The sequence below is a fragment of the Lynx canadensis genome, chromosome A2, assembly GCF_007474595.2.
Source record: "Lynx canadensis isolate LIC74 chromosome A2, mLynCan4.pri.v2, whole genome shotgun sequence".
In the NCBI taxonomy this organism is placed as follows: domain Eukaryota; kingdom Metazoa; phylum Chordata; class Mammalia; order Carnivora; family Felidae; genus Lynx; species Lynx canadensis.
Window position 1 is genome coordinate 76,800,123 of NC_044304.2, and position 21,689 is coordinate 76,821,811.

Consider the following 21,689-nt stretch of genomic DNA (forward strand, 5'->3'; position numbering starts at 1 on the left):
TATTTACCATTAACATCGTATCTGTAACCACCAAAATTATGTCTGTCTCATTACTGCTGATGCTAAATGAAATCATCTCATTACTGTGGTGTATGCCAGATAGCTCCTTATAAGATTGCTTTCTTTTCTTTGTGATTAGTAATTTGTGGTGCATACTTTGAGACCATGTGAATATCCTGTTTTTCATTAACATTTCCTGCAGGGTTTTAGTATACAATGATTATCTTTCCCTCAATTAATTATTTTACTAGTAGTTGCCAAATGATGATTTTTTTTCTATTACTCCACTGCATTTATTAAGTGACATTCTTCTGTAAAGAGAAATTTCCATCCTTTTTGTTTTTTTTTAAGTTTCTATTTAAATTCCATTTAGTTAACATAGAATGTAATATTAGTTTCATAATGGACTGCCATACGGTACCTGGTGCTCATCACAGTAAGTGCGTCCTTTTTAAACATTTCAGTTTTCACTATGAATTCACAAATTGTTTTCAATCAGTATTGTATGATCCATTTTCATCCCTATTATTTTGGATGGTCAAAAGTTCCCTAATTCATTTTGGGGAAACCCCTTCCAGTCAAGGTCCTATGTCCTTTGACAGATCTCCATTTGTCTTTGAACACTTCTTTGCTCTCTGGCACAGTTGTACCACACATATCTTCTGTTTTCACTGCTCCAAATGTGGAATCACCCTTTTCTTCAGTGAGCCCTGGTTTCTTTTACTGGGGAAGGGGAATGGTGCATACAAGTCATAATTTGGGCACTTGGTATACTCATTTCTGTTTAGGAATCACTGTCTCCTTGCCCTTTCAGTGGACAGAGTCAAGAAATACCTCTAATCCTCATTACATATTTGTATCTTTATTCTGTTAATGGGGAGAACCTTCATTTACACTTTGCAAAATGAACTTCAAGTAATTTCAGGATGGCTACACCAGTATCACATCCAGCAACAAATCCACTAAGTACTGTAAATTCTTTACAATTCTTTTTGCCTCTAAAATCTCTCTCACTAAAGTTAGGGTTCCATAATTAAACATTACTTGAATTAATTGTTTTCCCCTCTGTGGTTGTATTATGAGTTTGATGTATAGTTGGTTTCATTTGTTTCTGTATTTATTTGCATTTTGTTTTAGAGTTTGCTTTTTTCTTTCTATTTAAACTTAAATTTATTTTGAAATAGGTAAAACATTTATATGCCTCATAAAGACTCCCTACTTCTATCCCTGTTTCTTTCACCTTGTCTCCTACCACTCCCACCACCACTTGTAGAAAACTATTTTCTGTTTTGTGTTTTATCTCATGTGTGTGTGTATGTGTGTGGTGTGCCCAAGTGTGTGATCTTATTTTCCTTCCTTTCTTAAACATTAAAGATTAGGATGCTTTTTTATATTCCTCATAAGAAATTATTTCTTAAAGTAGGAGCTTCTTACTTTTTTTTAAGCTTGGATATGCTTTTTGTATTAACATATTTTCTTTTATTTGAAAAGTTTTATTTTTCATACTTCTTTGTCACTCATAAACAGGGGGACCGGGACGCTCAACTATGCCAACCCCAGGAAACACTGCAGCTTTTCGTGCTTCTCTCTGGACTAATATGGAGAAACTTGTGGATCATATTTGTACTGTTTGTGGGCAGGTAAGAATTTTAGAGAGTGGAAAGAACATTAATTATGGATTAATGATTAATGCCTTGTTGCGCCAAGTTGTGTGACATTGGTCAGCTATCTTAAAATCCCTGAGCATTCAAAATACCTACGTTAGCTGATTATAATATTGATAGAATAACTCTAGCAAAATGCCTCTTTCCTTCCCTTGCTATTTCTAGTACCTAAGCTTTACATTTGTTTCATTTGAAAATACCCAATTGTATACAATCTCCCCCTCTCTGCCTTTTTTAGGTACAACATCTACAAAAAATATTAGCCAAGAAGAGAGATCCTGTTTCTCATATTTGGTTCATTGAAGAAGTAGTTAAGGTATGTTTAGATGAAAATATTTTTTATCTCTTTATTGAAGAATGCAGGGAGAAATGAGCCAGCATTGTTTGTGTTCCTACCTTACAGACTGGCTACATGTCAAATAGCCATAGGAATTGATTTCTCGACAACAACAAACTTTCTTTTTAGTATATGTATAAGCACATTTATTTATTGAGTAAATACTACCAGTAATGCATTTTATAGGCTAATTTCTGAAATGCATAAACTAATTTCTAATTTTCCATCATATAAATGATTTATTGTAAATGTTTTTAAAAGTTGCACTAGAGAATAAGATGAAAATTTTGGGTAAATAAGAGGTTTAATTGGTGGTTATTATAATGTCTTATAGTCTTTACTGAAAATGGAATGGTAAGATCCATTTGGTTGTTAATTTTTCCTGTAAAGCACATTGCTGTATTCATTTTTCATATTCTGAAATTCTCCCTTCTGTTATCCACCAATACACTGGCCTCCTGGGCTATAAGAATTCCTTCCATGCATAGAAATCTCTGACTCTACATTTTATTTATTCATCTTGATAGGTTTTTGATAAGGAATAATACAGAGGGATTATTCTTTTTATCATTTAATCTTGACACATAAGTGTTCCAAAGAAAAAAATTCTCTAAATTTCCAGTGTTATTGTATAGTGTCCTTTGTAAGTTCAAAATTTAGGCATTTGTATATTATGTTATGGATCTCTAAGACCACCCCCAAGTTTGGTTATTTGTTAGAGAATTCACAGCATTCAGCATATAGTTGTGCTTCTGGCTATGATTTATTACAGCAAAAGGATAGGAACCAAAATCAACTTCAAGAAAGGAAAATCAGCAATAGGAAAAAGGCATATAGGATGAAGTCCAGAGGTAACCAACTGAAAGCTTCCAAGGGTCTTCTTTTACAGGAGAGAGAGGACACCTTTAATTCATCTAGCAACAGCATGCATAAAATGTCCTCTGGGGAAGTTCATCTTGAACGTAGGAGTTCAGGGTTCTCATCAAGAGTCAGTTAGCCTAGCATGTACCAAAATTCCAGACTCCTGAAAGAAAAGCAGCTGTTTGGTGTAGACCACATTATTGGTACAAACAGTTTAGGTATAGCGAGCATTCTTAACTGACAACCATGAGGACCCTCTTAAAATCCAAGTCCCAAGTACCAGCCAAGGACCAGCCTTGCAATTAGGCATTTTTACCTATAGCAATCTCAGACCCGCTGTATAAACTCATTTTTGCGTATATGTATACTTATGTTGGTATATACCTCCTTACATTATTCTGCTTCATATTTGGCTTTTAATTGTATGAAAGAAATAATAAGATGCTTTTGTCAATTTGCATAGTAATTAATTTTTTACAATTTTTAAAATTCCACTTAGTGAACATACAGTGTGTCAGCAGTTCCATACATCATGTGGTGCTCATCAACAAGTACACTCGTTAATCCCCTTCACCTATTTAACCCATCCCCTCCTCCCACCCGCCTCATCTGTAGTAACCATCAATTTGCTCTCTAGAGTTGAGAGTCTGTTGGTTTCTCTCTCTCTCTCTCTCTCTCTCTCTCTCTCTCTCTTTCCCCTTTGCTTCTTTGTTTTGTTTTTTAAACACGTGAATGAAACCATGCGGTATTTGTCTTTCACTGTGTTATTTTGCTTACCATTATACTCCCTAGGTCCATTCATGTCATTGCAAATGGCAAGATTTCATTATTTTTTATGGCTGAATAATATTTCATTATATGTGTATGTATATACACATATATGTATACACACACATATATATTATATGTATATACATTATATGTGTATCCATACACTCCACATTTTGTTTATCCATTCATCAGTCAGTGGACACTTGGGCTGCTTCCATAATTTGGCTATTGTAAATAATGTTGCTGTAAACAGATGGGTGCATGTATCCCTTTGAATTAGTGTTTTTTTGTTTTCTTGGGTAAATACCCAGTAGTGTGATTGCCGGATTGTAGGATAATTCAATTTTTAACTTTTTTAGGAACCTCCATACATTTTCCCGAGTGACTGCATCAGTTTGTATTCCCTTTAACAGGGCACGAGGTTCCTTTTTGTCCATATCCTCACCAACACCTGATATTTCTCATTGTTGGTTTTAGCCCTTCTGACAGGTGTGAGGTGATAGTGCATTGTAGTTTTGATTTGCATTTCCCTGATGGTAAAGGACGATGAGCATCTTTTGATGTGTCTGTTCGCCATTTGTATGACTTCTTTAGAGAAATGTCTGTTCATATCTTCTGCACGTTTTTAAATTGGATTATTTGATTTTTGGGTATTGAGTTTTATAAGTTCTTTGTAAATTTTGGATACCAACCAGATGTGTCATTTGCAAATATCTTTTCCCTTTCTTAGGTTGCCTTTTAGTTTTAATATTTCCTTCCCTGTGTAGAAGCTTTTTATTTTGATGTAGTCCCCAATAGTTTATTTTTGCTTTTGTTTCCCTGGCCTCAGGGAACCTATCTAGAAAAAGTTGCTACAGCCAATGTCAGAGAAGTTATTGTTTATGTCTCTTGTAGGATTTTTGTGGTTTCAGGTCTCACATTTAGGTCTTTAATCCATTTTGAATTTATTTTTGCGTATGGGGTAAGAAAGTTGTCTGCTTTCATTCTTTTACATGTAGCTGTCTAGTTTTCCCAGCAAGATTTATTGAAGAGACTGTTTTTTCTCTCTGCATTTTCTTTCCTACTTTGTTGAAGATTGACCATATAATTGTGTGTTTATTTCTGGGTTTTGTATTGTTTTCTATTGATCTGTGTATCTGTTTTTGTGCCACTACCATACTGTTTTGATTGCTGCAGCTTTGTTATATAACCTGAAGTCCAAAATTGTGATGCTTCCAGCTTTGTTTGTCTTTTTCAAGATTGCTTTGACTATTTGGGGTCTTCTATGGTTCTATACAAATTTTAGGAATGTTCTCATTCTGTGAAAAATGCTGTTGGTATTTTGATAGGGATTGCATTAAATGTATAGATTGTTGTGGTAGTATAGGTATTTTAACAATATCTGTTCTTCCATGAGCATGGAATATCTTTCCATTTCTTTGTGTCCTCTTCAGTTCCTTTCATCAGTGTTTTATAGTTTTCAGAGTATAGGTCTTTCACTTCTTTGGTTAGATTTATTCCTAGGTTTCTTATGCTTTTGGGCGCAATTGTAAGTGGGATTGTTTTCTTAATTTCTCTTTCTGCTGATTCATTATTGGTATATAGAAATGCAATAAATTTATGTACATTGATTTTGTATCCTTCAAATTTACAGAGTTTATTTATCAGTTCTAGCAGTTTTGTGGGGTAGTATTTACGTTACCTATATATATATAGTATCATGTTGTCTGAAAATAGTGAAAGTTTGACTTCTTCCTTACCAATTTGGATGCCATTTATATCTTTTCATTGTCTGATTACTATGGGTAGGACTTCCAGTACTGTGTTGAATAAAAGTGACAAGAGTGGACATCCTTGTCATATTCCTGACCTTCAGGGAAAGGCTCTCAGTTTTTTACCATTGAGGACGATGTTAGCAGTGGGTTTTTCATAGATGGCCTTTATTATGTTGAGGTGTGTTCCTTCTAAACCTACTTTGTTAAGGGTTTTTATCATGAATGGATGTTGTACTTTGTCAAGTGCTTTTTCTGCATCTATTTAAATGATAATATCATTCTTATACTTTATTTTATTGATGTGATGTGTCACATTGATTTATGAATATTGAACCATTCTGGCAACCTAGGAATAAATCACACTTGATTGTGGTGAATGATTTTTTTAATGTATTGTTGGATTCAGTGTGTTAGTATTTTGCTGAGGATTTTTGCATCTATGTTCATCAGAGATATTGGCCTATAGTTTTCTTTTTTAGTGGTGTCTTTATCTGGTTCTGAGATCACGGTAATGTTGGCCTCAGAATGAATTTGGAAGTTTTCCTTTTGTTCTATTTTTTTAAACCATATATATTTTTAAAGTTTATTTATTTATTTTGAGAGAGAGAGAGAGAAAGACAGCATGAGTAGGGGAGGGGCAGAGAGCAAGGGGGGGGGAGAGAGAGAGAGAGAGAGAGAGAGAGAGAGAGAATGAATGAATGAATGAATGAATATCCCAAGCAGGCTTCACACTGCCAGCGCCAATTCCAATGTGGGGCCCCAACTCCTGAAACTGAGATCGTGACCTGAGCCGAAACCAAGAGTTCGACACTTAACCAACTGAGCCAGCCAGGTGCCCCCTTCCTTTCTGTTTTTTTTCGAGTACTTTGAGAAAAATAAGTATTAACTTTTCTTTAAATACTTGGTAGAATTTGCCTGTGAAGCCTTCTGTTCCTGGACTTTGTTTGTTGGGGATTTTTGGATTATTGAGTCAGTTTCTTTGCAGGTTATTGGTCTGTTCAAGTTTTCTATTTCTTCCAGTTTCAGTTTTGGTAGTTTATATGTTTCTAGGAATTTATCCATTTCTTCTAGGTTGCCCACCTTGGTGGCATATAGTTTTTCATAATATTTTCTTCTAATTGTTTGTATTTCTATGGTGTTGGTTGTTATTTCTCCTCCTTCATTTGTGATTTTTTTTTAAGTTTATTTATTAATTTTTTTTAAAATATTTTTTTTCAACGTTTATTTATTTTGGGACAGAGAGAGACAGAGCATGAACGGGGGAGGGGCAGAGAGAGAGGGAGACACAGAATCGGAAACAGGCTCCAGGCTCTGAGCCATCAGCCCAGAGCCCGACGCGGGGCTCGAACTCACGGACCGCGAGATCGTGACCTGGCTGAAGTCGTACACTTAACCGACTGCGCCACCCAGGCGCCCCTATTTATTAATTTTGAGAAAGAGTGTGAATGGGAGAGGGGCAGAGAGTGCGGGAGAGAGAGAATTCCAAGCAGGCTCCACGCTGTCAGCACATAGCCCAATGCATGGCTCAATCCCACATACTGTGAGATCATGACCTGAGCCGAAATCTGGAGAAGTTGGATGCTTACCACACTGAGCCACCCAGGCTCCCATCTCATTTACGATTTTTAAAATTTGAATTATTTATCTTTTTTTCTTGATAAGTTTGACTAGAGGTTTATCAATTTTACTGATATTTTTCAAAGAACCAGCTCCTGCTTTCATTGATCTTTTTTTTGTTTTTGTTTTTGTTTTTTTAGTTTCTATATCATTTATTTCTGCTCTAATCTTTATTATTTCCTTCCTTTCACTGGTGTTAGATTTTGTTTGTTGTTCTTTTCCTAGCTCCTTTAGGTGTAAGGTCAGACTGTTTGAGATTTTTCTTGCTTCTTAGTTAGGCCTGCATTGCTTTATACTTAGCTCTTAGAACTGCTTTTGCTACATCTCAGAGGTTTTGTATCATTGTATTTTCTTTTTCATTTGTTTCCATGTACCTTTTTATTCTTTTATTTTCTGGCTGACCCATTTATTCTGTAGTAATCTGTTATTTAACCTCAATGTATTTGTGTACTTTCCAGATTTTTTTTTGTGGTTGATTTCTAGTTTCCTATTTTTGTGGTCAGAAAAGTTGCCTCGTATGACTTGACTGTTTGTGAATTTGTTGAGGCTAGTTTTGTGGGCTGATAGGTGATCAATTCTGGAGAAGGTTCCATGGGCTCTTGAAAAGAATCTGTATTCTGCTTGAGGATGGAATGCTCTGAATATGTCTGTTAAATCCATCTGGTCCAGTTTGTCATTTAAAGCCATTGTTTATTTGTTGATTTTGTTTAAGTAATCTGTTGATGTAAGGGGAGTGTTAAAGTCCCCTACTGTTATGGGGCACCTGGGTGGCTCAGTCAGATGAGCGTCTGACTTTAGCTCAGGTCATGACCTCACAGTTTGTGAGTTCAAGCCCCGTGATGGGCTCTGTGCCAACAGCTCAGCACCTGGAGCCTTCTTCGGATTCTGTGTCTCCCCCTCTCTCTGCCCCTCCCCTGCTTGCATTCTGTCTCTTTCTCTCTCCCTCAAAAATAAACATTAACAAAAAATTTTAAGTCCCCTACTATTATTATATTATTATAAATTATGTTATTAACTGTTTTATGTATTTGGATACATAAATATGTACAGTGTTTTATCTTCTTGTGGGATTGCCTGCTTTATGATTATCTACTGTCTTTGTCTCTTGTTACAGTCTTCATTTTAAAGTCTATGTTGTCTGACATAGGTATTGCTACTCCATCTTTTTTTTGGCATCCGTTTGCATGCTTGATGTTTATCCATCCTCTCCCTTTAAATCTGCAGGCGTCTTTCTGTCTAAAGGAGTTTCTTGTAGGTAGCATATAGATGAGTCTTGTTTTTTTTATCCATTCTGTCACTCTGTCTTGATGAGAGCATTCAGTCCATTTACATTCAAAGTAATTATTGATACATATGTATGTATTACCTTTTTTACCTGTTTTGTGGTTGTTTGTGGAGACTTTCCTCTGATCCTTTCTTGTCTTTCATAATTTGATTATTTTCTTTAGTGATTTTTTGGATTTCTTTCTCTTTAGTCTTTGCATATTTATTTGTGGTTTTTTGATTAGTGGTTACCATTGGGTTTGTATGTAACATATTCTGTATATAGCAGTCTATATTAAGTTGATGGTTATTTAAGTTTGAACCCTTCTTTTACTTCTCCCCACATTTTAGGTATATGTTGTCGTATTTCACATTCTTGTATTTTGTGAGCTCCTTGACTGATACTTGACAAATTTATTTTTACTTTTGTGTTTATTTATTTATTTTTATTTTTGTGTTTTCTATCTTCATACTGTCACTTTGGTCTCTCCTTTTTACTGATAGAACCTCCTTTATTATTTTTTGCATTTTTTTTTTATTTGAGAGAGAGAGAGAGCACTGAAGTAGAGTAGGGGCAGAGAGGGAGAGAGAGAATTCCAAGCAGGCTCCACTCTGTCAGGGCAGAGCCCAGCACAGAGCTTGATCCCATGAACGATGAGATCATGACCTGAGCCAAAATCAATAGTCAGATACCTAACCAACTGAGCCACTCAGGTGCCCCTAGAGTCCCTTTTAATATTTCTGCTTTGCTTTGCTGGTTTAGCAGTTATGGACTCTGTGAGTTTTTGTTTGTCTGACAAAATCTTTATCTCTCTTTGTATTCTGAATGATAGCCTTGCTGGATAGAATATTCTTGGCTGCAGGTTTTATCCATTCAGTACATTGACTATATCACACCATTCCCTTCTGGCTTGGAAAGTTTGTGCTGAAAAGCCCCTGGTAGCTTTAGGGAGTTTCCCTTTTATGTAACTGTTCTTTTCCTTTAAAAATTTTTTCTTTACTATATTTTGCCATTTTAACTGTAATATGTCTTGGTGTGAATCTTTTTGTTGACTTTGTTGGAGGTTCTCTATGCCTACTGGTTCTGGATATTTGTTTGCTTCCCTAGATTAGGGTAGTTTTCAGCTATTGTCTCTTCAAATAAACTTAATGCCTCGTTTTCTTTGTTGTTGTCTTCTAGGACTCCTTATAATGTGAATGTTACTATCTTGGAGTCACTGAGTTCCCTAAGTCTACTCTTATTTTCCATTATTCTTTTTTCTGTGTTCAGCTTGATTACTTTCCATTACTCTGTCTTCTAGGTCATTGATTTGTTCCTCTGCTTCTTCTAGCATGCAGTTCATTCCATCATGTGTGTTTCTCACTGCATTTATTGAGCCCTTTATCTTTGCTATGGTATTCCGTATCTCTGTGTTTAGGGTCTCACTTATGTCTTCCACTCTTGTCTCAAGTCTAGTAAGTATCCTTATGATACTTACTTTAAATTCTCTATCAGGCATGTTACTTATATCTGTTTTTCCTAGATCTCTGGCCATTGTCTTGTCCTGGATTTTTCATTTGGGTTCAATTTCCCTGTCTTCTCCTTTTGTCTTAAGTCTCTGTGCCTATTTCTCTGTGTTAGGAAAGTCACTTGTGTCTCCTGTCCTTGAAGGTAATGGCCTCATGAAGAAGAAGTCCAACAGTGCCCTGCTGTGTAGCGTTCTTGTTCCCTAGGGCTTGGTACTTCTGGGACTGTGTCCAGTGTGTACTCTGTGTGATCAGCTATTGTGTCCTAGCTGCCTTTTCTTTCAGGCCAGTCATCTGCAGAGGCTGTCTTTGTGTGTTATGGGCTGTGTTTGGCCCCTGGCCTGAATGTGGCGCATTTTAACTGTGTTCTGGTCTGCTTTTGAAATGAGACCTGTTGGCACTGCTGCTGGAAGCAAGGCCCTGCAAAATTCCCAGGTTGGGAGACATGGTGTTTAAGGGGTTTGGACTGGTCTTCTGGGGGAGAGGGCCTGCTGGGACTGAGGCAAGTGTGACTGGGAGGAGCAGTTCCACTGGCGCATGATGGGGGCAGGGCTTGGTGCAAGCAAGTTAGGTAGGGAGTGTGGGTATTGTGCTGCTTCCCCTAGGTGGCTCTGTGCTTATGCTGAGGTTGCTGGAGGGAAATGGTCCCAGCTGTTGCCTTTGTTCCTGATGGGTTCTCTCCCTGAATGCTGCCTTTCTAGGACATGCTTTGAGATGAACAGATAATCTCCCTACTCTGTACCCCTGGTGCTCTTCAGATCGCTGTTTCCATGCTGTATGTTCACAAGTTGTTTGCCTGCCTTCTTTCCAAGAGCAGCCCCAGTGCCTCTGTGCTGTCCCCAAGCCATACCTGCTGATCTTTAGTACTCCAGGTTAAGTCCTGCTGGTCGCAAAACTCATGAAATTCAGCCCCTCTCACTTTCCAAACCAATTGTTATTGGGGATTCATTTTCCCTCTACGCTCCTCCTGTGTGCTAGTGTCTCTCACCCTTCTCTACAGTGGTGGCTCCCTTTCCACCTTAGTGGCCACGATTGGTTTTTCTCCCAAACTGTGTCTCCACACTTCCTACTTTCTTCAAGTGGCCTCTTCTCTTCTTTAGTTGTAGAGTTTGTTTTGCCAGTCTACAGGTCAATTTCTCAGATATTTAGGATGATTTGATACTTATCTATTTGTATTCATGGGACTAGGAGAGCCTAGGGTCGTCCTACTCTGTCACCAGCTTCCCCTCTCTTGTATAGCTATTAAGTCTTTACATTTACTGGTGGAATGGATAACTAATATCAGGCCTTAATGTTTACAGGCAAGCAAATGCACATGCAGTGTTACCATTCATCTTATTCAATTATTATATTAACTCATGAAATTTTTCACTGAATTAAAAATAAAAACCAGTAAAGATTGATCTTTCTTTCTTAGGCTATTTAAAAATGTAGTTCTATACAACACACATATTTATATATAAATTTTGATGTAAATTTCCAGTTTAGTTGATCTTTGTTGTTTTACGGCAATGTTTATGAAAAAAATTTAAGTCCTTCTTGGAATTCAGTGTACTCATGTATATTCAAAACAGATCGGTCTTTTGTGCAAAGCCCAAAATAACTTGATCTTAAATACTTGGGATTTCCAGAGCCAGAGAAAAGTAACAAAACAGAACAAAATCCTCAAAAATATCCATCACATATTGCAGATAAAGCACATAACTATCACTATATTTACCATAGTTTGTTTAGTCTTTTTCTTCATTGCAAAGCTATGGACAAATATTTTTGCTAATTACATAATACCACGTAAGGACATAATTATTCTAATGAAAATAATTATTGTTGGCAACAGAATCTTTGTAGAAAGTGTAGGATTTCTAGGATAATTGGAGTCCCCAAATAATGACCCTTTAAATCTTCAGAGAAGTTTAAACTTTTGAGTAGGTAATGATATATATCTGGTGTTTTGGGTCATTGAAGAATGATATCTGGACCCAAATCTCTAAACCTTTGTGTAATCTCTTTTTGAGGACAAGGTTATGAACAGACAGTTCTTTTTAACACTACTAGTTTTTGTAATTCCAAGATTTTTAAGAAGAATGTGTCTTGGTATTGAAAGTTCTTTCTAATTTAATGGTTTTAGCCTTTCTAACCTGTGAATATATGTATTAAAAACAAAATTTGTAAATAATTCAAGATGAAACAGTATTAGAATTATGCCATATGCATTCTACAGTATCTGTTTGGAAATTAATGCTTTTTTCCTCAGGAAGATTATTTCTAGCAAAGTTAAGTTGGAATCTACCTAGAACACTTTTTAAAAATTTTTGTGTTCAAATATTTATAAGTAATAGTCTATATTTTGAAATTTATTGAAGGTTAAATTGATAGTTTCTCTTTGGTTTATAATATGGAATAGTTCATACTATACTCAGCCCACTTATATCACCTTTACATCTTTTTGATGTATTTTTATATCATGAGTTTAAAATAAAACTGGACCACTTATATTAGGTATAACAATCTTAGGAATATAATTTAAATGTAGAGGCTTTTTGAAAGCTATTCCTTGATAAGATAACTAATTCTGCTGCTGCTTAATTTATTAAGACAAACTTATTTTCAGTCTATTGTATAATTTGAAAGGCATATTCATACCTATCAATTTTGGTATCTTTTAACACCAGTGAAGAGTTCTAGTGTCACTATATAATCATCAACACTGTATATAACATTCTGATAAAGTGAGTGTAGCAAATTATTGACAGATTATTCAGAATCCACACAGTGGAAAACAGGTTGTAGATTCTCATCTGCAGAATGAAGCCAGTTTATTTGTATGTAGATAGGATACTTTCATTTTCTAAGCCAGGAATTTTTATCATCGAACAAAGTCTTGTAATCATGTGTGTAGGATGTATTAGGCTAAATTTGGAATGTGTTCAGAGCTTTGAGCAGCTATAGTACTAATGAGAATTTTAACTGTGAAAAAGAATGTGTTTTATTCTTTTAGAAATATCAAATGATTTGGTGATAAGATTAAAGATTCAAAAATTTTAGGACATTCAAACATGAAATATTTTAATGTTTTGAGAAAAATGCTTACTTAACTCATCTGTCTGTGACATCTTAATTTGATTAAAAAAGTAAGTAGCAATAAGCCAGAGTCTAAGTCAGATATCATCAGTAAATACTCTCATCCATAAAGGGTAGAAGGTTTTTGCTTTTACTATTTTGGGGACCAAATTTTCTGAAGAGTCCTCTCACTACAATAGAAATAAATTCTAGGTAAATTGGAGAGGTATACCATGCAATGCACTTTTGGGCCTGCAAAAGATAAGAGAATCTCTGAGGGGCAAAGATGCATATACAGATACACTTATGCATATACAGAAGCAGATAAAATAGTTGAAACTTAATGGGGATTTGTGAGCTATAAGTCATTGGAAAAGCCAGAGTTGACCTCAAGTCAGATGCCCATGTCAGTGACGGGATCAGTCCAGTAGGCTCTGGGGCTCTAAAATGAACCTATCAGAGTTGCATTAATCTAAGACCTGTGTGGGTGACTAACATGGTTCTCTGTTGGTAACAGTATCTCACTCCCACAAGAAACAAATGTACATCCTCTGTAGAGAAGAGCATTTTTCGTTTTAGCCATCAGAATTGAGCACATAGTAACGTGAGCCAAGTAAGAGCTCATAGTAAAAAAGGCACCAACCGTATAAATAAACAAGAATCTATGATTGAAGGACAGTCAGTAGGAAAAAATGAAGGCAATGAAAAACAGATCGTAGACTCCTATCAGACTTCTGAAGGACACTATGCACTTCATAAGTTAGAATTATCTGAAAAAGAATCTAAAATACCTGTTTATGATATATTTAAAGAATACGGAGTAGAATAAAAAAATGAGAAACAAAAGACTCTTTAAAAATGACCAGTTCTTTAAAAAGAACCAAACAGAACATTTAGGAATTTAAAATAAAATCATTGAAATAAAAATGCAGATAGATTAAACAGATATTGCATAGTCAAAGAATAAATTGGAGGATGACAGAATTGATGAATTTATCCAGAATGCAGCATAAATTAAAAATATGGGAAATGTGAGAGGTTAAAAATTATGGAGGATTAAATGAGGTTTTAATATAAGGTTGTAATTGGAAAAGGAAAGCTGGCAAACTAAAAAAGAAAAACCATATGATTATCTCAGTACATGAAGGAAAAGCATTTGACAGAATCCAACATCTGTTCCTGATAAGAACTCTTAGCAAACTAGGAATAGAAAAGAGCTTTCTCAACCTGAAAAAAGGCATTTAGGAACAAGGAACAGGTAAAATCGTACTTAATCATGAGGACTGAATGCTTCTCTCTTAAAATCAGGGAGAAGGCAAGGTTTTCTTTCTGTTCTCACTGCTTCTATTTAATGTTGTCCTAGCTAGTGGAATAGAAGAAGAAATAAAAGATTTCCAGTTTGGAAAGGAAAAAGTAAAATGGTCTCTGTTTACAGATGACATAATCATCTATGTAGAAAATTTGATGGGATCTTTAAATAAATAATAAAAAGCTACCAGAACTAGTAAGTCACTTAGTACAAGATTACAGAATATAGATCAATACAAAAAAGTCAGTTGTATTTCTATATATTGGCAATGTACAATTGAGAACTGAAAATAATTCCATATGTAGTTGCATCAAAGAATATGAAATACTTCGGAATAAATCTGTTAAAAGATGAATATCATCTGTATACTGAAAACTGTAAAAATTGCTGAAATTAAAGAAAACCTAATTAAATGAAGAGAGATACCTTATTTATGGGTTGGTAGATTCACTGTTGTTAAGATGTCCATTCTTGCCAAATAGATCTATAATCCCAACAGATGTTTTGGAGAAATTGACAGGCTGAATCTAAAATTCAAATAGAAGTACAAAGGCCATGGGATACCCAACACAGCTTTGAAAACGAAAAGCCGAATTGAAAGGCTTAGCATTATCTGATTTCAGGACTTAGAAAACTACCTTATTCAAGAAAGTGTGGTGTTGTTGTAAAGTCAGAGACCCTAGATCACTGATGCAGAATAGAAAGTCCACAAATACACTCACATGTATATTCAGAACTGATTTTCAAAACAAGTTTCAGAGACAATTCAGTGGTGACACAGTAGTCTTTTTAACAAATAACACTGGAACATTTGGGTGCCCAAATGTAAGACTTAAAATTCTAAAACTGATTGGAGGAAGAAAATAAAACTTTGTGACCTTGGGATTGGCAAAGATTTCTTCAATGCAACACCACAAGCTTGATCCATAAAAGAAAAAAAAAACCCGCAACGCTGATATTTTATTTCATTTTTATTTTTGTTTATTTTTTATTTTTTCCAACCCTGGTATTTGAGACTTAATCAAGATGAAGAATTCCTGCTCTGCAAATGACTTCATTAAGAGAGTACAAGACAAGGTATAGACTGGGAGAAAATATTTGCAAATCATATATCGAATAAAGGATTTATGTCTAAAAAGAACTCTCAGAACTCACAAAGCAACTTGTCAGTTTTTAGACTGGGACAAAAGGTTCAAACAGACACTTGGTAGATAGATGTCAAATAAGCACATACCTAAAATTTTAAAGGCTGGCAGTGCCAAGTGTTGGTGCTGGTGAGGTTATAGATTGACTGGAATTCTTATATGCTGCTGATGGGAAACGTAAACTTGTACAACCACTTTGGAAGGCAGTTTGGCAGGTTCTTGAAAAGTTAAACATACACTTGGTACGTGACTCCTCAGTGTACCCCCATGTATTAATCCTAGAGACATGAAAGAGTATATCCACGAAAGACTTGCATACCAATGTTTGCTAGCAGCTTTTTATTTAATAGCTGATAACCTTGAATAACCCAAGTGGTAAAGCCACATAACGGAATATAATCAGCAACAAAAAGAAATGAACTACTGATACATGTGAAAACATGAATTAATCTCAAATTTATGTTGAATGGATGACCCCAAAGAGAAAAGGATATATTCTACAATTCTGTGTAAAGGCAGTCTTTGCTTTACATGGGATTATATTTACTAAAATGTATGCATGTTCGACCTATGTCCTTGCTTTGTATGTGCATGAGTTTTTGTTAACACTGTACCATGCAAAACAAGGACTTCTGGGAATATAAAATTCTGGAAAATACAACTATTCTATTGTGATGGAAACCCATTGGTGGTTATATAAGGAAGAGGTACGGTGGAGGAGGTTGGGGAGCCATAAAAGGGAGAAATTATAAGGGGGCAAAAGTTAATAGACTGTTAACTAAGAAGATATGCAAGTGGATAATAATGATGTACATAAAACCTCAAGATAAGTCTTAAGGAAAATGCAAATCCAAACTACAGTGAGATTCCACTGCACAACCAGTGGAATCAAAATGACTATATTAACAAGTGTTGGTGAAGATGTGGAGAAACTGTAACACTCATGTATTGCTGGTGGAAATGTCAGATAGTGTTGTGCCTTTGGAAAGCATTTTGTCCGTTCCTCAGTATACACTCACCGTATGATTCAACAGTTCCATTCCTAGATACTTACCAAGAGAAATGAAAACCTGTGTCCACAAAGAGGGTCTATACACAAATGTTTCTGGCAGCCTTATTCACAGTAACCAAATACTGGAAAAAATCTAAATATCCATCACCTGGTCAATGGATGAACAAAATGTAGTATATTTATACAATGCAGAACTATCCCACAGTAAGAGGAAACAAAATACTTATATATCAAACTACGTGGATAAACCTTCAAAACATAAGTGAAAGCGGTCAAACTCAAAATGTGGGATTTTGTTTATATGAAATTTCTGTAAAAGCAAAACTATAGATAGAAGGCAGATAAATGATAGTCACTGGGTGCTAGAGCAGGGTTTGGTGTGTGCATGATAAAGAGGGAGCTTCTGTGATGACAGGATTCTTCTAAAACTGAATTATGTTGATGGTTCACAACTGTAAATTCACTGAAAGTCATGTATCTGATTAAGGGCTGGTATTCAGCATATATACATTGTATAGGATACAATATGTGTTTTGTATTGCACCAACTCAAAACAAGGGAACAAAATAACATCAGGGTTATTTGAAGAAATTGCTGGTTCTGGGCCTAGCGCTAAGGTGAACATGGAATATCTTGTGCTAGAAAGTAAAGAAATGCTCCAAAACTGATCATCAAAACAAGTAAGGTCAGTAGTGGATTTTAACCTATTGAGTAAAATAAAAATTCAGAGGTCCATATATCAGGCTAGACAGACAGATGATGGACTGACAAATGAAAAGGGAAAGCTCTTCCTTACGATGGACTGCCAGTTAAGGAAGATAGAACAATGAAATTTAAAAGGTAACTGGTATTTTTTTTACTTATTTTGAGAGAGAGAGAGAGAGAGTGAGAGAGAGAGCAAGTGGGGAAGGGGGAAAGAGAGAGAGAGAGAATCCCAAGCAGGTTCCATACCACCAGTGCAGTGGGGCTCAACCTCACAAAAGTCAGATGCTTAGCCAACTGAGCCACCTAGGTGTCCCCAAAAGATAACTGTTTTGCAGCTATTATAGTCAAATTTGATTCAGACAATAATCATCAGTGGATGCTAAATCTAGGAGAAGGGGACTTTGATAAGGAGCAATATATTTACATGATATTAAACTGTCTCCCAGTAATTACTAATTCCAAAAGGAAAGGTAGTAACTATACAGTAGAAAAATCAAACAGCACTTTAACTGCATAATCAAAATTAAAACCCCCATTACCTTGCAGATATACATGATATGCTGAGAACAGATTATTCATGTTGTATTCAAGACAAAAATGCCTAACCTGAGTCTAATTATGTGGAAACAAGATAAATCCAAATTTGGGACATTCTGTAAGATAACTAGTCTTCACTGCTTAAAAATATCAGTGATATAAAAGACAAAGATTGAAGAGTAGTTCCATAGTATGAAAGACTTTATGTGAAGACATATGACAGCTAACTGTAAAATATATAATGCTGGTCTAATTCCTGTTCCAGAAAAAAAACAGTGCTATAAAAAACATTGGACAGTTCATGAAATTGGAATATGAAAGGTGTATTAGATATATATGTAACAAGGTTAAAAATCCCAAGTTTGATAACTGTATTATGGTTATCTAGAAGAATGTTTTTATATCTGGAAGTCACTTAATTATTTAGTTGTACAGAGCGTGATGGTGATAAAGCAAATGTGGCTCAATGTTGGTAATCAAGTGGTGAATTGGAGTGAACTGTAGAAATGGGGGCGGGGGTTATTCCTGCAACTTTTCCTCTAAGTGTAAAATTTTTCTATACGTTCATAATTAAAGTTTAAGGGAAAAAAGATACCATAAAAAATTATATGCCAACTAATTTTATTTTATTTTATTTATTTATTTTTTTTTTCAACGTTTATTTATTTTGGGGACAGAGAGAGACAGAGCATGAACGGGGGAGGGGCAGAGAGAGAGGGAGACACAGAATAGGAAACAGGCTCCAGGCTCTGAGCCATCAGCCCAGAGCCTGACGCGGGGCTCGAACTCACGGACCGCGAGATCGTGACCTGGCTGAAGTCGGACGCTTAACCGACTGCGCCACCCAGGCGCCCCATATGCCAACTAATTTTAAAAGGCAGGTGAAACGGACACATTTCTAGAAAAATAGAACTTTTCCAAAATTGTTAAAGAAAGATTAGACACTATGCATAGTCCTTTAACCTTCAAAGAAATTGAATTGCTAGTTCAAAGTCTTTCTACCAAGAAACCAGTAGTCTCATGGTTTGTCAAGCAACTTCTACCAAAAGTTCAAGGAACAGATCGTTTTGCTGTTGTTGTTGTTTTCTTAGAGACAAAGAAAACTCCCTCACTCATTATGAGACTAAAATGACCTTTATACCAAAACCAGTTCAGGATTACAGGAAAGGAAAATTACAGTCCAATCATGCTGAGGCATGTAATATTAAAGAATCTTAAAATATTAGCACACCAAGCACAGCAGTAAGTAAAAAAGATACAATTATCTCAGAAGTACAGAAAGAATTAATGATGATAAAAAGTGCCAGCCAACTAAGAGAAAGGAAGTTTCTTAAATTGATAAAGGATATCTAATAAAACTGTTAACAGTCATCGTTCTCATTGATAAAATGTGAAAAGCATTACCTTTACAGTCATGGAAAAGGCCAGATGCCCACTATCCTTGCTTCTCCTCAACATTGTCCTGGAGGGGCCGACCTAACATAATAAGAGAAAAGAAAGAAAAAGAAAAGAGAAAGAAAGGAAGGAAGAAGAGAGAGAGATGGGGGGAGGGGGAGAAAGAAAGAAAGAAAGAAAGAAAGAAAGAAAGAAAGAAAGAAAGAAAGAAAGAAAGAAAATAAGAGTTCAAATATACCAGAGGAATTCATTCCTATTGCTTTTCTGCACATTTAAACAAATATTAGACCTATCCGAATCATCAGAAAGCTGCATGACTATCTCTGGAGAATTGAACTAGTCTATGACTGCCTATAGTTTAAGATTGATACCTTCATTGTGGTTCCAACTTTTAGGCTGTTCTTTCCCTCTCTCTCTTCTTTTGTCTTTCCCTCTGTACTATTTCCTTATAAACTGTTTCGTACTGTGTATCAGATGCTTGTCTTCAAGAGTCCTGGACATGAACACAACTCTGTATTTTGTACTGATTAGGGTCATCTGTAATACCTCTTGTCAACCACATTTAACAATGTCGGGGTGGGGGGGAAGTTCTCTCCAAACTTTTTTCCTAATTTGAGTGAATAAACTATATTTCTATCCTCTCTCTGATGTAATTATTACTTGTTTGTATAATAATAAATGTTAAAATACCCAAAATGTGTAAGTTCTGTGCGGCACACTAATCATTTTTGGCCAAAGTGGTAATGCTAGACCCTTTTTCTATGTTAAACAATTAGAACATTGCTGAGTATTTAAATTGTTTTCACCTTTCATGCAGATGGGTTAGAATCCTGTTCGTGCAGTTGATAGAAGCTGTAGTGAATAGATATATGTGAGTAGAAGTCAAGTAAAAATGAGAATGCTTTGAAAGTGCTTAAACACCCTTAAAGTCACTCTAGCTCTTTTCTTTTAAATTTTGCTCTCCATTTCCTGTGGAATGCTTAAATAAAATTTCTAATTCACGTTTGACCTATGAAAGGAGATACTATCTGATACTGAAATGAGCATATTTACAAAATGTAACTGAATGCTTTGCTGGGCACTGGGATAAAAAGTTCAGTAAAGTAACATAGTCCTTGCCTTTAGATGACTTCTTTCCTCACTGGTTTTGCTTTCTAGTCATAGTTGTTCTGTTCAAGGGACTTATTTGTTATGATATTCTGTAGAAATACTAACAGAAAATATCCTTTAATAGTTTATAGTGGTACAGTATTAAAGTATCTGAAGAAGGAAAGCTTATTGTAGGAAGACCTAAAGAAGAATTCTTTTTTTTTTTTTTTTTTTTTTAATTTATGGTCAAATTGGCTAACATACAGTGTGTAAAGTGTGCTCTTGGTTTTGGGGTAGATTCTCGTGGTTCATCGTTACATACAACACCCAGTGCTCATCCCAACAAGTACCCATCTCAATGCCCATCACCTATTTTCCCCTCTCCCCCACCCCCCATCCACCCTCAGTTTGTATTTAAGAGTCTCTTACGGTTTGCCTTCCTCCCTCTTTGTTTGTAACTATTTTTTCCCCTTCCCTTCCTCCCTGGTCTTCTGTTAAGTTTCTCAAGATCCACATATGAGTGAAAACATATGGTATCTGTCCTTCTCTGACCGACTTACTTCATTCAGCATAATACCTTCCAGTTCCTTTCACATTGCTGCAAATGGCATGATTTCATTCTTTCTCATTGCCAAGTAGTATTCCATTGTATATATAAACCACGTCTTCTTTATTCATCAATTGATGGACATTTAAGCTCTTTCTATAATTTGGCTATTGTTGAAAGCACTGCTATAAACATTGGGGTGCATGTGCCCCTATGCATCAGCACTCCTGTATCCCTTAGATAAATTGCTAGTAGTGTTATTACTGGGTTGTAGGGTAGTTCTATTTTTAAATTTTTGAGGAACCTCCATACTGTTTTCCAGAGCAGCTGCACCAGTTTGCATTCCCATCAGCAGTGCAAGAGGGTTTCCGTTTCTCCACATCCTCACCAGCATCCGTAGTTTCCTGAGTTGTTCATTGTAGCCACTCTGACTGGTGTGAGGTGATATCTCAGTGTGGTTTTGATTTGTATTTCCCTGATGATGAGTGACCTTGAGCATCTTTTCATGTGTCTGTTAGCCATGTGGACGTCTTCTTTGGAAAAGTATCTATTCATGTCTTCTGCCCATTGCTTCACTGGATTATTTGTTTTTGGGGTGTTGAGTTTGGTTAAGTTCTTTATCGATTTTGGATACTAGCCCTTTATCCAATATGTCATTTGCAAATATCTTTGCCCATTCCATCAGTTGCCTTTTAGTTTTGTTGATTGTTTCCTTTGCAGTGCAGAAGCTTTTTATCTTGATGAGGTCCCAATAGTTCATTTTTGCTTTTAATTCCCTTGCCTTTGGAGATGTGTCAAGGAAGAAATTGCTGTGGCTGAGGTCAAAGAGGTTGTTGTCGGTTTTCTCCTCTAGGGTTTTGATGGTTTCCTGTCTCACATTTAGGTCTTTCATTCATTTTGAGTTTATTTTTGTGTATGGTATAAGAAAGTGGTCTAGTTTCAAACTTCTGCATGTTGCTGTCCCAGCACCATTTGCTTATAGAGACTGTCTTTTTTCCATTGGATGCTTTTTCCTGCTTTGTCAGAGATTAGTTGGCCATACGTTTGTGGGTCCAATTCTGGGTTCTGTATTCTATTCCATTGGTTCATGTGTCTGTTTTTGTGCCAAAATTATACT

General features: G+C 35.8%; 1 protein-coding gene across 1 annotated transcript in view; it reads left to right on the forward strand.

Moving 5' to 3' along the window:
* COG5 (component of oligomeric golgi complex 5) overlaps window positions 1-21,689 on the forward strand; it is a 311,139-nt gene that overhangs the window by 178,496 nt on the left and 110,954 nt on the right. Inside the window, exons 9-10 of the mRNA XM_032592382.1 lie at window positions 1,528-1,640; window positions 1,903-1,980. Of these exons, the coding sequence (XP_032448273.1) occupies window positions 1,528-1,640; window positions 1,903-1,980 (191 nt within the window). The remainder of the gene's footprint in view (window positions 1-1,527; window positions 1,641-1,902; window positions 1,981-21,689) is intronic.